We start from the raw sequence: 14,503 nt of genomic DNA, 5'->3' as shown, positions 1-14,503 counted from the left end.
TTTGTGTTTTTATGAAACATGCTCTCTGTCTATGTCAAATTCTCAGACAAAGACAAAGAACAAGTCCATCAATTTCAATCACTGTTACACCATTCATCAACCCGTGAATATCAGGACACCCAAATTGATTAAATGCTTCTGTTTATTCCGTATTACTTTCACATAAAGTATAAAACAAAGTACAACAAACCAAAATAGAAAATAAGTGAGAAAAATGGGAAGGGGTGTACCACCTTAAATTCTCAACTATGTGAGTTTAAAACACCTCCCCAACATTAAAGATGTATCAGTGGATCACACCCTCATGGAGCAGTTTAGATTGACCAAATAATTAATATACAACATACCAAGAGTGCATACATAAAATATTGATAGAACAACTCAAGAGAGATTAATACAGTACACTACTGGTTACATTTCACCAGTCCTCTGTTCTTAGTCTATTACAAAATGTTTAAGCATCATGTTTATTTCACTGGACTGTGCAAGCTTTGAAATTAAATTGCACTGTCATTGAGATTGCATAGTGTGTTAGAACTCTGACAGAGAAAAAGAGCAGGAACCAATGGAAGCCCTCGTAGACTTCCCAGTGAAGCAGGGAGATGGTGGATGGACTCTGGTCGTTGGTAACCCCTCTTTTGCTCTTTACGTTAATTACAAGTGCATTTGTTTGGACAAACCTCTACATTTTATGGGTATTATTATTCACAGATTGCACCAAGGGACCACCTGGTCCATCCCTGTGTTAGGAGTTTTGTTCCCTGAATATGCAATTTCATACATGTACATCTCCTCCCACTTGTGTCCCTAAGGATGCGATGTGCCTTAAGCTGATTTATTTGAGTGCCTGGCTGAGTCATGCAAACATTATGTTGCAAATGAAGGATGCAATGTCAAAAATAAGATTAAGTGCTATTAGTCTTTTCTCTAGGTGGACTTAAACTGGGAAAAAGCATTATATTTCTAAAATTAGTAACACATTAAATATAACATGAAATGGGTATAGTTAGTCCACACAGTAGACACCTACTGTAAGTACCACCAGTGCAAAGTGCAGTAATTCAATGGATTATATTCCTGTTTACCTTTGTATGATTAAACAACGTTCTAATATTGTGTTTGGCATGATTGAATGTTATAGTGAGATAGTTGCAAAAGTCCAAAAATAACAAAAAACTATTTACATGTTGACATTTAGTGTTCATCACTGAGATACAGATTAATCCAGTACAAAGAACCTATACATAATGGCAAAGAAGTACAAGGAAAGCACAAGCTTACAGGAAACAAAATACATCTTGCAAATATATCTTGCTGCATTTCTTCTTTCTTTTGTATACAATTACTTTCCAATCAAGGATTTTGTAAGTGTAGGCTCAGCTTTGCAACTGCATTTTCAAGTGCTTTTAATCCAGTGACTGAACACAGAAAATAATCCAGATACACGGTGACTTTCCTCTATTGACTACAGACTTAAAGTTCCAACAACAATCCTGTTGGAATTTAAAGTCATTCTTTACAAAGTTGCACGAAGACAAGAGAAGAGGAAAAGGAAAGGGCCACGCTCTCAATCATTTCCTCTATTATGCAATACAAAACTGAAAGGGGGGGGGGTTTTAGTGATACTACAGTAAGTACAATAGTAATGGATATTAGATGAACAGTTGTGGGTATATGTATTACTTTTTTTACAACATAACCTGGTAGTCTTAAAATAATCATGATATTGTTCTTTAGCCACGTCTTTTTCTTGTTCATTGAAAGATCCCTGGCATTAACAGTGATAGCCCTCCCACTAAACTCTCAAAGCTCCTCAAGCATTCATCCTCAGAATATATGCTCCTAAACCATTCATTTTAATGCCTCATTGTTATAATAAAATAGACAATTTGTGAGAAAGTGCAATGTTGTATCTATCCTGGCTATCATTGCTTTAAAGTTAATCATCTCCACCCTCAATTATACTAACTATTATTCCATTTCAAAAGTACTGTCAAAGCTGTTAAATCTTATTTACAATCCTCTCTCTGCTACAATTATCATCTCTCGGCTGGGTAAAATATCCATATACCATCAACTGAGAGAGACAAGTCAAGCATGTATACATTTACACAATTAAAAATATCTATACAGTAACGTACAGTATCAAAATACAACAGGCCTTTATAGGTACAGTACAGAATATGGCCTCTTTTCTCTTTTACTTTGTTTACTTTGGATATCTGTCAGGATTTTCATTACTATTTAAATCCAAAGGAGACTAAAAAGCCACCTATAACAGATGTATTAAAAATTAAGATAGGAATGTATGGCTGAAGTTTTATAAGGCAGGAAATATATTAGGGCTTGAACGTTGTGAAAATGTATTTGGCTTCATTATCATGGGACGTTTTTCTAAAATTATGCACAGTCTTAGACTTGCTTCTCATTTGATGGTTTGTTTTATCTGCCCTCTTTTATTCATTCATGCTAGTGAGAAATGACAAGGGCTCAGGTCATGCGTTTCTGTGCGTTAGTTTGAAAGCTGCATGTAAAAAATATTTCAAGTTGTGGATCAAAGTTGAATAGCTCTTGGAATCTGTGTAGACACAGAAGGGAAAGTGTTTCTGGTAGGTACGGCATAAGACGACAGACTTTCACGAAAACATTAAAATATAATTAATTTTAAGAGTGGTCCTGTTTTTGTCCTTTCCCTAAAAAAGTGCAACAGGGGCTTTTTTTCTCCCTTTGCCATATATATACACATGTTGCTTCTGTCCCATTTTCAAAATTCTATCTATGAAACACAGTGAGGAACTCCAAAACATGGCAGGTCCAATCACAGACATGCAGTGGCCAAGAAACGCTGGTGTCACATAGGGCTGGGTGGCAGTACATGTGGTTCATGCTCCTCCTTTTCAGCCTCTGCCAAAGCTTTAGTTGGACCGGGTTGATGGTGCAGACCACACAGACCCAGACCACCGCGACCCCTTACATGTTGTACGCAACATAGATGGGATCCAGCTGGTCAGCGAGGAAGGAGTCACGAAGGTGCATGCGTTGCTTCTCTCCCCTAGAGTTGATGGGTATAACCCCTGGGTCCACAATAACCACCACCCCCGTGATGAGGTGGTGCTCCTCCAGGACCACGTTGGTTATCAGAGGCACCAAGTCCAGCGCATCCTGCTCTGAACCACAAAGCTCTGACACCACCACCAGCAGGTTGGTCCATGTAAACACAGCACTGTGAGGAAAGAGAAACCAAAAGAAACGTTAAAAGAAAAAATGCTACCTTTTAGGAAATAAGCTTATTTCCTTTATTAATTGAAGAAGACAAATTAAAACAAATCACAGTAAGCTGCCATTGATTGTATAAATTATGAACCCATTTGTTTGTGGACTATGGTTTTTACACCTGTAGTTTGGCATTAGTTAGTCACCAACGTCTTGTTTTTTTTTTTTAAATAACCACAATGCAACTTATAACTTCCATGAACTGAAAAAACACTGAAATGGTTAAAGTCTGAAGACTAAAACACATAAATCCAGAAAACACCCTGGTAGATGCTTTATTGTCTATTTACTCTAAATGGGACTCACAAAATGAATGTCATGCAGTATTTAAGACTGAAAACAAGTGATTGAGTTCATACACTCATGTGGAGAATGTTCACTGAGGTTATGAATCAAGTGAGAAGCAGGGTCATTTTCTTATAGACTTCTATAAAATCACTTATATTTGCAACAGGAGGAGTTGCCCCTGCTGGTGATTACAAAAAAGTAGGTTTGAGGCACCTAGGCATTGGCTTCACCTTTTACACCCTGATGTTGTTGAATCAGAGCCCTTGGCATTTTAGTGGCGGGTACAAATGTTCAATATGTAGTTGCCTTAGAACAATAGTAAAGGTGTGTGTGTGTGTGTGTGTGTGTGTGTGTGTGTGTGTGTGTGTGTGTGTGTGTGTGTGTGTGTTTGTGTGTGTGTGTGTTTCAGTTAGTTATGTTTATCATGACCATTCTCACCTCTCAGCTATACTGCGGTGAGCCCGGGACACTGAGGTTTCAATGTCAATTGGATGATAGCGCAGCCCTCTTAGCTCCAAGGTCTCATCGAGTGAGCCAACCACGAAGAGAGCGTCATGACGATCTGATCACAGAAATATGTGTATGTAGAAAAAGAAGAAGAAAGTCTGTAAGCAGCTAAAAGTTAGCTTGCTGTTTAAAAGTGCTCATAATTTGCAATATATCTAATTAAAAACGAATTTAATGTTTCCAGAATTTTTGGCTTTAAATCTTTCATTTCATCGTCAGGGTCTACTTACCCCCGCTGGCCTCCAACAGCTCAGTCCTTTTCACAAAGCCCAGGTACCCCGTTCGGGCCCATAAGGTCTGGGGGTCTCCAAAGCTGAGCTTAGTGTTGAAGTGGTTGGCCTGGAGACTTTCCTCTCCATAGATGGTGTAGTAGCCGCTGGCATTGTGAGGGCTGTTCACCCAGACCTGAGAGACAGAAACACACACTGTTGCAGAACGAAGAAGGCTTACTCACACTTATTACAATATATTGGGATGTTGTAGAGTATATACTTCTCACCTCTCCTAGATGAGAATCACCAAGTGGACCTTTGGTCTCTGGATTTACGATGATCACCCGAACACCTGGAAGTATCTGTAAATGAAAAAATGATTTGTATTATGTCAACAACCTAAATTCATTGACTGAATCAGAGCTAAACAATTTTTACATTTTAATTAATCACCGACTATTATACAATCGACCAAAGTATTTCAGTAATTTATTTTAATTACTTGATTCCCTGAGTCCAGCATCTTAAATATGAATATTGTCTGGTGTCAATAGTATTAAACAAGTAACACATCAACAGAATACTAAATTAATCACTAGTTGCAGCCATAAATATAATATGTGCCTTGTGTTCACATGTAGCATCTCACCTTGCCAGACTCCATTAGTGGAAGACTCTGAGGCGCTCCTCTCTCCACGAGCCTCACTCTGTAAAAGACATGTACATAAGCAGACATACACAATCAGTCTACAATCCACACTTGATCTCTGCAACATCAGAAAGACCAAAACCCCCACAACAGCATTCAGTAAGGCCTAAGATAATACTTATTTAAAATAAACAATACATTAAGAAATCTCTTTTCAGGACACTAAAATACATCACAACCCTTTTTTCAACCCTTTCATCCTGGTTTAATTTATTGATGTGTCTTCCTCACCTGTCATGACGAAGGGACTTCAAGTCCACATAAACTGTACAGGGGTCTGGACCAGTTGTTCCCTGTATCACAAAAAGAGCAGGTATATTCAGAATAGTTACATACACTTAGTTTTGGACCTTTGATTAGTCTTAGATTGTAAGACTAGTCTAACTAAACATGGCTAATGCATAAATAATAAGATACAATTTGAGGAAGGTTAGCCACATCCCCCCCAGTTAGCTTTTTTGCAATGGGAACAATCTGTGTCAGGTAGCCAGCTATTTCGACAGTTTAGCTATTACTTTTAACAATTTCAACTGTTAATTCATTTATTTTTATTTTAATGAATCAAAAAATGTCATCTGTTACTACATTAATTTTAGCCGTTGGTTGGTGTACCTGCAGGCAGATGGCCAGATTAACCCTGGAACCAAAAGCAGTGCTAACAGCTCTGGGCGACAGCCCGATGTCCTTAAACAGTTTGGAGAAGGAGTGTGAGAGGGTGAGTCGAGGGCGTTCCTCTGCTATCACCACACAGCTCCGGACACACGACAGGCTGACACCACGGGCCTGAAACAAACCGACAAAAAAATGATAAAATCTTACAAAAATATCACATGTCAGTCCTTCATTAGTCTCTTTATATGTAGCCCTCCTCACCTTGAGTAACTCAGTCTGAGTGCCCAGTCCTTTAGTGCAGAGCTCCATGACGGAGTAGGAACAGAAGGTGTCTCTGACGCGATACTGACTGAGCGTGCTCAGCCACAGAGAGCAGCAGCTCTCCAACTCGAAGGGAGGAATCAGGATGGATTGGTGACCTGAGTAAACACTATAAGAAAGAACATTTGATTAATAAAGGAGGAACAACATAACTGAGTAAACTAACATATCATTCCTGTATTGTAAGTTTCCTCCACCTTGCGAGGCACCACAAGACAAAGCCTAGGCCACAGTAAGGATCCAGGCAGATGGCTATTTGGCGAGAGGAGTACAGTTCACACTGCAGCTTTACAGAGCGACAAATTGCACTGACCGCTGCATGAGAGATCTGCAACAAGCAAAAAGACATATATTAGGAACTCAAAGGAACATTTCACACTGAAGCATATTTAAGCAATAGCTCACCACAGGCCGTGGTATATGCTCATTATATCACAGCTAAGGGCGTGGTTCGGCCCGACGCGAAGCAGTTTGCTTTTCAGCCCAACGGGATACTGTTTTTCTCAGACGCGGAGGGATACTGACTTGTTGTGAAAAGTAACTTACAATTCTACCCGTGGTATACGCTCAGTATATCACGGCTAAGAACCAATCAGATTGCTTGATTTGACTTGTCCGTTTTATAACCAGGAATTAATGACATCAGCGCAACTCCTTCTAATTGGAAGCACAAGAATCAAAAACAAGGTGGCTGAAAACATTCAGGCTTGTCACTTAATAAACGATGCAGAATTATGTTCATTTTACATATCTACACAAACTTGGGATCAAACTTTTTTTTTTGTAACATCTGTCTCACCTTGACCCCTGTGAGCATGCCTGTAGTGGACACGCTGAAGTCCAGATAAGCTATCATCTCGGCTGTGGGCGGCTTATAGATTTGTGGAGGCCGGCGGCGAGGAAGGTCATCTGCAAACAAGAACAGTTCATATTAAATTATACATGGTAATAACGAGAGAACAAGGTTAACCATAACTACATGCGTCTTATTCCGTCAACTCTTGGTCTCAGAGACTAGAAGTCATTTGATATTACAAATACTTGGCAAAACTAGTAGAAGAGAAAATACCTTTTACACAGAAGATGTTTCAAACTCATTTTGATTTTAACTTTATGTAACTCCCTCAGTCATGTTGCTTCACACTGTCATGAAGCACGTTCACACCAAGTACTTTTCCCACAAAGGTTCCTAAGAACTCTTTAGTTCTCATAAACTAAGTACAGATCGCGTTCACACCGGAAATTAGTTCCTGGGGGTGGATTAGGCNCACAGTCAACAACTAACGACGAACCAACAATGACAGACAGAAAAGCAGAACTTAAATACACACAAGACCAATCACACAAACAAGACACAGGTGAGGAGGGAGGACCCTCCTCACCTGTGTCTTGTTTGTGTGATTGGTCTTGTGTGTATTTAAGTTCTGCTTTTCTGTCTGTCATTGTTGGTTCGTCGTTAGTTGTTGACTGTGTTCACCGGTGAGTGTTCTGTCTGTCCAAGTTCTATTTGTTATCCTTGAAATAAAGGTATAATCAGTTTAATCTGCATTTAGGTCCTGCTTCCTTCACTCAACCGTAACAGAACCAACCAACCAAGAATGGACCTAGCAGACAGTTTGTACGAGGTGAAGTACAATTTAACATGCTTGAGGAATGACTTTAGATATGCCTCCAGTAGTGAAGAGAGGCAGTCAGTTATTTCTGCGGCACGCCAGGAGGTAACCTCAAGGCCCTGGTTGAGGGAGTTACTACCCGAGTGGGTGGAGGACAGCTTTGAGGTCAAACCTGTTTCCCGGCCTGCTAGCTCCAGGCATGCTAGCCCCCTGCCTCCCAATTCTCAACCTGATACCATACGTCTCGGCGTGTTCCGTCTGGAGTCAACCTCTGCTTCTTCCCCGGAGCCGTTCTCTGGAACTCGTCTGGCTTTTGGAGGTCCACGGAGCCTCCAAAAGGCTCCTAAGAGAGGGAGTCGTAAGACCAGACTAGCAGCCCGAGCCCCAAGAGTTATGGTTCCGGCCCCAGTTCTGGCCCCAGCAGCCACGGTTCCGGCCCCAGTTCTGGCCCCAGCAGCCACGGTTCCGGCCCCAGTTCTGGCCCCAGCAGCCACGGTTCCGGCCCCGGTTCTGGCCCCAGCAGCCATGGTTTCGGCCCCAGCCGCCATGGTTCCAGCCTCAGTCCTGGCCCCAGCAGCCAGGGTTCCGGCCCCAGTTCTTGCCCCAGCAGCCATGGTTTCGGCCCCAGCCGCCATGGTTCCAGCCTCAGTCCTGGCCCCAGCAGCCAGGGTTCCGGCCCCAGTTCTTGCCCCAGCAGCCATGGTTCCGGCCCTGGTTCCGGCCCCAGCAGCCATAGTCCCTCCTCTAGTCCCTTCCCAAGTCCCTTCTCTAGTCCCTCCTCTAGTCCCAACTCAAGTCCCTTCTCTAGTCCCTTCTCTAGTCCCTACTCAAGTCTCTCCTCTAGTCACTTACCTATGTCCCGTTCCGTTGGAGGCCCCGCCGACGATTCTTCTGCCGGGGGTCCTGCCAACCCTTTGTCCTGTGTCGTTGGAGATCCCGCCGACAACTCTTCCGCTGGGGGTCCTGCCAACTCCATGTCCTGTCCCGTTGGGGGTCCCGCTGACTACTCTTCTGCCGGGGGTCCTGCCAACCCTATGTCCCGTGCCGTTGGAGGNTGTCCCGTTGGGGGTCCCGCCGACTACTCTTCTGCCGGGGGTCCTGCCAACCCTATGTCCCGTTCCGTTGGAGGTCCCGCTGAGAGTCCTGTCAACTCTATGTCCTGTCCTGTTGGGGGTCCCGCCGACTACTCTCCTGCCAGGGGTCCTGCCAACTCCATGTCCTGTCCCGTTGGGGGTCCCGCCGACTACTCTCCTGCCGGGGGTCCTGCCAACTCTATGTCCTGTCCCGTTGGGGGTCCCGCCGACTACTCTCCTGCCGGGGGTCCTGCCAACCCTATGTCCTGTCCCGTTGGGGGTCCCGCCGACTACTCTTCTGCCGGGGGTCCTGCCAACCCTATGTCCTGTGCCGTTGGAGGTTCCGCTGGGGGTCCTGCCAGCTCCATGTCCCGTTGGAGGTCCCGCCGACTACTCTCCTGCCGGGGGTCCTGCCAATCCTATGTCCTGTCCCGTTGGAGGTCCCGCCGACTACTCTCCTGCCGGGGGTCCTGCCAATCCTATGTCCTGTTCCTCTGGGGGTCCCGCCGACAACTCTTCTGCCGGGGGTCCTGCCAACCCCTTGTCCTGTTCCGTTGGAGGCCCCGCCATCACCTGTCTCGCCGGGGGTCCTGCCAACTCCTGGTCCTCTTCCGTGGGGGATCCTGCCGAAGCCTGTCCCATCGGCTCCGGTTCCTGTTCGGCCGACACCGGGTCCTGCCCGGCCTCCGGAGCTGTCTGGTCTTCGCCCTCGAGCCCGGCCCCCTGAGAGCCCGGCCCCCTGAGAGCCACGGTCTTCGCCCTCGGGCCCGGCCCCCTGACTCTTCCTGCCGTGGTCCTCGCCCTCGGGCCCGGCCCCCTGACTCTTCCTGCCGCTGCCTTCGCCCTCATGCTCGGCCCCCTGAGTTCGCCCATTGTGGCTTTCGCCCCTCCATTGACTCTGCCTTGCCCCCGGGCCGTCCGCCCGAGATCCCTTCCGGGTCCTCCGCTGTGCTCCTGGGCTGTCAGCCCAGGCCCGTCCCCCTGACCCCCTCCACCCACCCTGGTGGTCCTAGTTTTGTGTTTCTCCTCCCTCCTCACCTGTGTCTTGTTTGTGTGATTAGTCTTGTGTGTATTTAAGTTCTGGTTTTTCTGTCTGTCATTGTTGGTTCGTCGTTTGTTGTTGACTGTGTTCACCGGTGAGTGTTCTGTCTGTCCAAGTTCTATTCGTTATCCTTGTAATAAAGGTATAATCAGTTTAATCTGCATTTTGGGTCCCGCTTCCTTCACTCAACCGTAACACAGACTCAAACAATCATGTTACGACCAAGGGGAGAAAGCAGGCAAATTACTAGCCTGGCGAATTAAGGCATTACATGGCGAAAGAGCGATAAATGAAATTCAAAACATTGCTGGAAATATTACATCAGATCCTAAAGAAATTAATGAATAATTTAAAACATTGTATAATCACCTATACAAGTCTGAGCCCCCCGGCGACCCAAAGACTCAGTCAGTTTTTTTGGACGGGATACACTTTCCATGTTTGTCTGAGGAACGAAAAGCTAATTTAGATAAACCAATACAACTATTAGAATTGTCTGAGAGGCCATGACTAACATGAAGGGTGGAAAGGCAGTTGGTCCTGATGGGATCCCCATAGACATCTATAAAGCCTTTAAAAGAAAACTGCTGCCACAGCTCCTGAATATGGTCGAGGAGATATTCGAAAAGGGCTGTCTTCCCCCAACCTTACAGGGTGCATTAATAACAGTTATCCTAAAACCAGGTAAAGACCCCTCCAGGTGTGGCTCTTATAGGCCTATATCATTGCTTAATTCAGATACAAAATTGATCGCTAAAGCACTGGCTTTAAGACTTGAAAATCACCTGCCTACACTGGTGGGCCTGGATCAGAATGGCTTTGTCAAGGGCAGACAGGCCTTCCACAATATTAGGAGGTTGATCAATATTTTACATACAGAAAGGGGGGCTCCAGATACTGCCATTCTGTCCCTGGATGCTGAAAAGGCTTTTGACAGGGTGGGATGGCCGTATCTATTCGAAATATTATCCCGATTTGGGTTCGGGGAGGGTTTTTGTAGGTGGATACAAATGTTGTATAGCACCCCAAATGCAGAAGTATTAACCAATAGCATAGTGTCTGCACCATTGAGAGGTACACGTCAGGGGTGCCCTCTATCTCCATTACTATTTGTACTGGCAATTGAGCCCCTGTCTATCGCGGTTAGAACTCATTCTCATATCACAGGAATAACAGTTGGGGGCATTGAAAATCGCCTGGCCCTTTACGCTGGTGATATCGTTTTATTTATAAAAAATGTGTCAATGTCATTGCCAGTGCTCAATAAACTGATAAAGGATTTTGGTACGTTCTCAGGGTACAAGGTGAATAGTTCGAAATCTAACATTCTTCTCCTTAAAGAATCTGAAAGACTTACTCCACCTCTTCAAACAGATTTCCAAAATTCCCTGGAAGGCTTTAAATATTTAGGAATATAGATTACACCTGAAATAGAATACCTTGTTCCAACAAACTATGACCCCATAATAGCTTCTGTGACAGATTCTATTAACAGGTGGACATCACTCCCTCTATCCCTAATCGGACACATCAATATTATCAAGATGAATGTCCTACCTACATTTCTGTATCTATTTCAATCCCTGCCATTGCACCCACCATCCTCATTTTTTCCCAAAATGAAGATTCTAAGATACATGTCGGGTATCTTCGAATATTATAATATATAATGTTGTTAATGCTGTGTCGTTGTCGGTTAATGTATAGTTAATATAGTTCCGAGACACCCTCCCGTCATTCTGCATATTACACTAAAGTAGTACTCAGATGTTTCTATGTTAGAGTTACTCCGAAGGACCCGTACCGCTTGTTATTTGACTTGAACGGACTCCATGCCGCGTCAGGCGAACCGATCTAAAAACGACGTTAAGTTACCGTCATTCCCTTCTACTTGAGAGTTCTTACTTGCAATAAATTGTGTAAAATGGGGTTGAAACCTTCTCTAGTGTTTACCAAATTATTACCGACAGCGTAGTGTGTCACCTCGAGGTATATGAGACTCCTATATAAAATAGATTTCAATTTATTTTTAAATAGGTTATTGCTCTGTCTGTAAGAAAGGGGTACATTCGTTATACACCTTTTTTCACAGGCACGGACCGTGCGTTTTGACTTCACATGCACTTTGACGCTACGCGAGCGACCTTTATCAATACACACGAGATGAGTTTATGTAAACAGTGTCGGCTTACGAGGCCAGTCGTGTATAGATGTAACGGCAGATCCCGTATAATAGCTAACTATGGTAATATTACTCCTGTTCCAGTTAATCCTCCGTGTTAAATAAAGATATATACGGTCTTGTAGTGCTCTATTAGGTTTGGCATTTTTCCACCCGGCATACTTCGCTCATTCCCTTTTTGTGTAATGTCCCGACACGGGGCTGTATAGTTTACTCATTTTTTATTATTACACGATCCGGATTTGCCGTACTCTTCTTAACAGTGGTAACTATCTAGCTGTCTCCAAGACCTAAAAAAGGCTGTCTTGTGCCGGCGATAACTCTCCCGTAGATTCGTCAGATCGCCATCTCTCTCTTTTGCTGCGTATGATCTAACGTCTCTTAGACACCTAAGTACATCAGCCGCACTTCAGACCCTCTATCGCCCGCACTTTATTTGGGGTCTTATGTGCTCAAACACCCGTACAGGAACGTGTATATTTATCCTACCTTGTTACGTCTGTTAATATAATTAACTATTGATCCAGACTAGAGTCCGTTTAATTGATTTCTCAGAAGCGTTTTAGCCTATAAAATATAAGAATACGAACGCGGGCGCGCAGTAGGTCGTGCAGTTCCTACTGTCACCACAAGGGAATAGAGCTAGCCCAATATCATGTGTACACAGATCTGTAAGCTGCACAAGAGAGCGGCTTAGTACAGACGCTCAGTTTATCCATCTGTTGTGCTGGAGACCCTGGCAAGTCAGCGTGTACCTCTTTCGTACGACTGTGCGGATAGTTAACTTGACTTTCACCTCAAGATACGTTATTACATATAACCAGTCACGTTTATGTCCGTTCTGCCTCTTGGTGGCGACAGGGTCTTTTGTAACGACTGAGAACTTCCAGACCGTTCTCTCTTGTTTACGTGGAGCACCTAAGCGGTGTTGTTCGTGCAAGTATCCATTTTTTTATTGTTATCCTTTGTTGAGTCTCTTGGTGTCCTTTCGACCTCAACCAATACAGCCTTCATTGGTGTGGCCGGAGTAGTGATCGACCCGTCTGTTTTTCCGTGTCGTGTGGTTGTAGTTTTTGAGTAGGGTTGACCACCTCATAGCACGCTCCACTCGTAGTACGCAAACCCCGACGAAACGGCGGAGGTCCCGACCTGTCTAACGGTACCGTAGGGTCCTTTTTACTTAGATTTCCAATTAGTTCTGTAAAACGCACCTCGTTGATTGCCGGTAGACAGGTGTTAACTTCGAGCTGTCTCTACCCACTACGTTGCGTCCTTTGCTGGGTTTCGTGTCTTCAATTTAGTTGTTGCTTACGAAGTGTATTCTTTGTATTCGAGACCTGCACCGGTCAGTCTCGGGAGCTGGAGTTGGGTTAACTCTAGCGACACCGTAGCTGAGTTCTCTCGCTAAGTGTGTCTTGAGGGTCTTATTGAACGAGCTTGACTATGTCACAAACATTTCTCTCACCAAGGGTTTCACAGGAGACTTGCAACACGTCCAGACGTATACGTTGATATCCTTGCAAACAACTCTAATAACGACGTTTTGCCTCCGCAGTTGGTCTAATAAATTAAGGTTCCCAAGTGTTCGGAAACAATGTGAGGACGTGACACTTACAAATGGACCACCACAAGTTATTTTTGGTATTTTTGTATCTTAACAGAACACACAAAATCGAATTCGTCTGACACAAAACCAGATGCACGAACACTGAAATCACTTCTAGTCTTGTGTACAATACTGGTTAAGATACTTTCTTTAGGGTCTCAAAGTTGCCCAGATCTATGAAAAAGAACGTTGACATGTATCCATTGCTAATTGGTAACATTGAGCGCATCCTCGAGATTTGAGGCACAATTATCACACTTGGACCCGAAACACCGCTATAGACGGAGTTGAAAATTGGAGACGTAGTTTATCATCTCTGCTTTCCCCGCGCGTCCCGGAAAGTATAAGGGAGACTCCTGCAGCAGGAACTAAGTCACCCCGTTTCCAGTATCTAGGTTTCTGTGACAGCGACTGGTCTTCTGCGACTTACATGATATGTAAGGACAAGGTCGAAGACGCTGTCTCCACCATCAGTATTATCACCTCACTAAAAACACGGAATCTATTGTACATATTGAGGAATCGACGTCTATTGAATTTCTTTACACAACTTCTTATTACTACAAATAAAGAATCGTAGAGGTTTTCCAGTAGTCAAACAACAGTCGATAGTATCTGCAGTGACTAGGAATAACTACGGAGACAACCGGGGTATAACAATTTGGAGACTCAGTGATACAAGGGACCATATTTAGAAGACATACATGGGTATGTCCTCATTTTACTCCTATAGACACTGAAATTTGATTCAACCGGAAACATGAAAACTTGGTCTGTAGGTTGACACATGCGACCTGTTTTCCCCAAAAAACATAAGGGAAAAATTCGACAAAAACTCTCAGTCTCTTGTTATGTTTAAGTCACCTCACTCAACAACATATTGGCAAGTTAAAGTGGTACCATACGTTAAGGTCAGGTTCTTGGTTGTCCTAACGACGAGGAATAAACCCCGACGGTCATATCTGGTCCTGTCTAACCATGGGACTTAGGCAGGAGAGAGAGTGATTCCATCTATATTTTGTCCCTATTCGGCATTGAACCAGAGACTAACAAGGTCTAGTTAAA

The 14,503-nt window shown here is 43.9% G+C and overlaps 1 protein-coding gene across 1 annotated transcript; it reads right to left on the bottom strand.

The window, feature by feature from the left end:
- Positions 1-124: 124 nt before the first annotated feature.
- LOC104966810 (disco-interacting protein 2 homolog B-A-like) lies at positions 125-6,828 on the bottom strand. The gene is made up of 10 exons (XM_010796110.1): positions 6,722-6,828; positions 6,120-6,250; positions 5,863-6,031; positions 5,602-5,772; positions 5,221-5,282; positions 4,930-4,987; positions 4,568-4,642; positions 4,299-4,473; positions 4,000-4,123; positions 125-3,223 (listed from the first exon to the last, which is right to left on the bottom strand). The coding sequence occupies exons 1-10, from the start codon at positions 6,776-6,778 to the stop codon at positions 2,971-2,973; spliced, it is 1,275 nt and encodes a 424-aa protein (XP_010794412.1). The 5' UTR covers positions 6,779-6,828; the 3' UTR covers positions 125-2,970.
- Between the last annotated feature and the right edge of the window lie 7,675 nt (positions 6,829-14,503).

The sequence above is a fragment of the Notothenia coriiceps genome, unplaced genomic scaffold, assembly GCF_000735185.1.
Source record: "Notothenia coriiceps isolate Sejong01 unplaced genomic scaffold, NC01 NC01_scaffold00037250, whole genome shotgun sequence".
NCBI lineage: Eukaryota > Metazoa > Chordata > Actinopteri > Perciformes > Nototheniidae > Notothenia > Notothenia coriiceps.
This window is presented reverse-complemented; position numbering and strand designations above follow the sequence as displayed.

Excerpts from the sequence above, each read along its gene's own strand:
- LOC104966810 (XM_010796110.1), bottom strand. The coding sequence starts at position 6,778 with ATGATAGCTTATCTGGACTTCAGCGTGTCCACTACAGGCATGCTCACA. Across the intron at positions 5,283-5,601 it reads ATCTGGCCATCTGCCTGCAG|GGAACAACTGGTCCAGACCC; the intron begins GTACACCAACCA and ends TTTGTGATACAG. Across the intron at positions 4,474-4,567 it reads GTGATTCTCATCTAGGAGAG|GTCTGGGTGAACAGCCCTCA; the intron begins GTGAGAAGTATA and ends TCTGTCTCTCAG.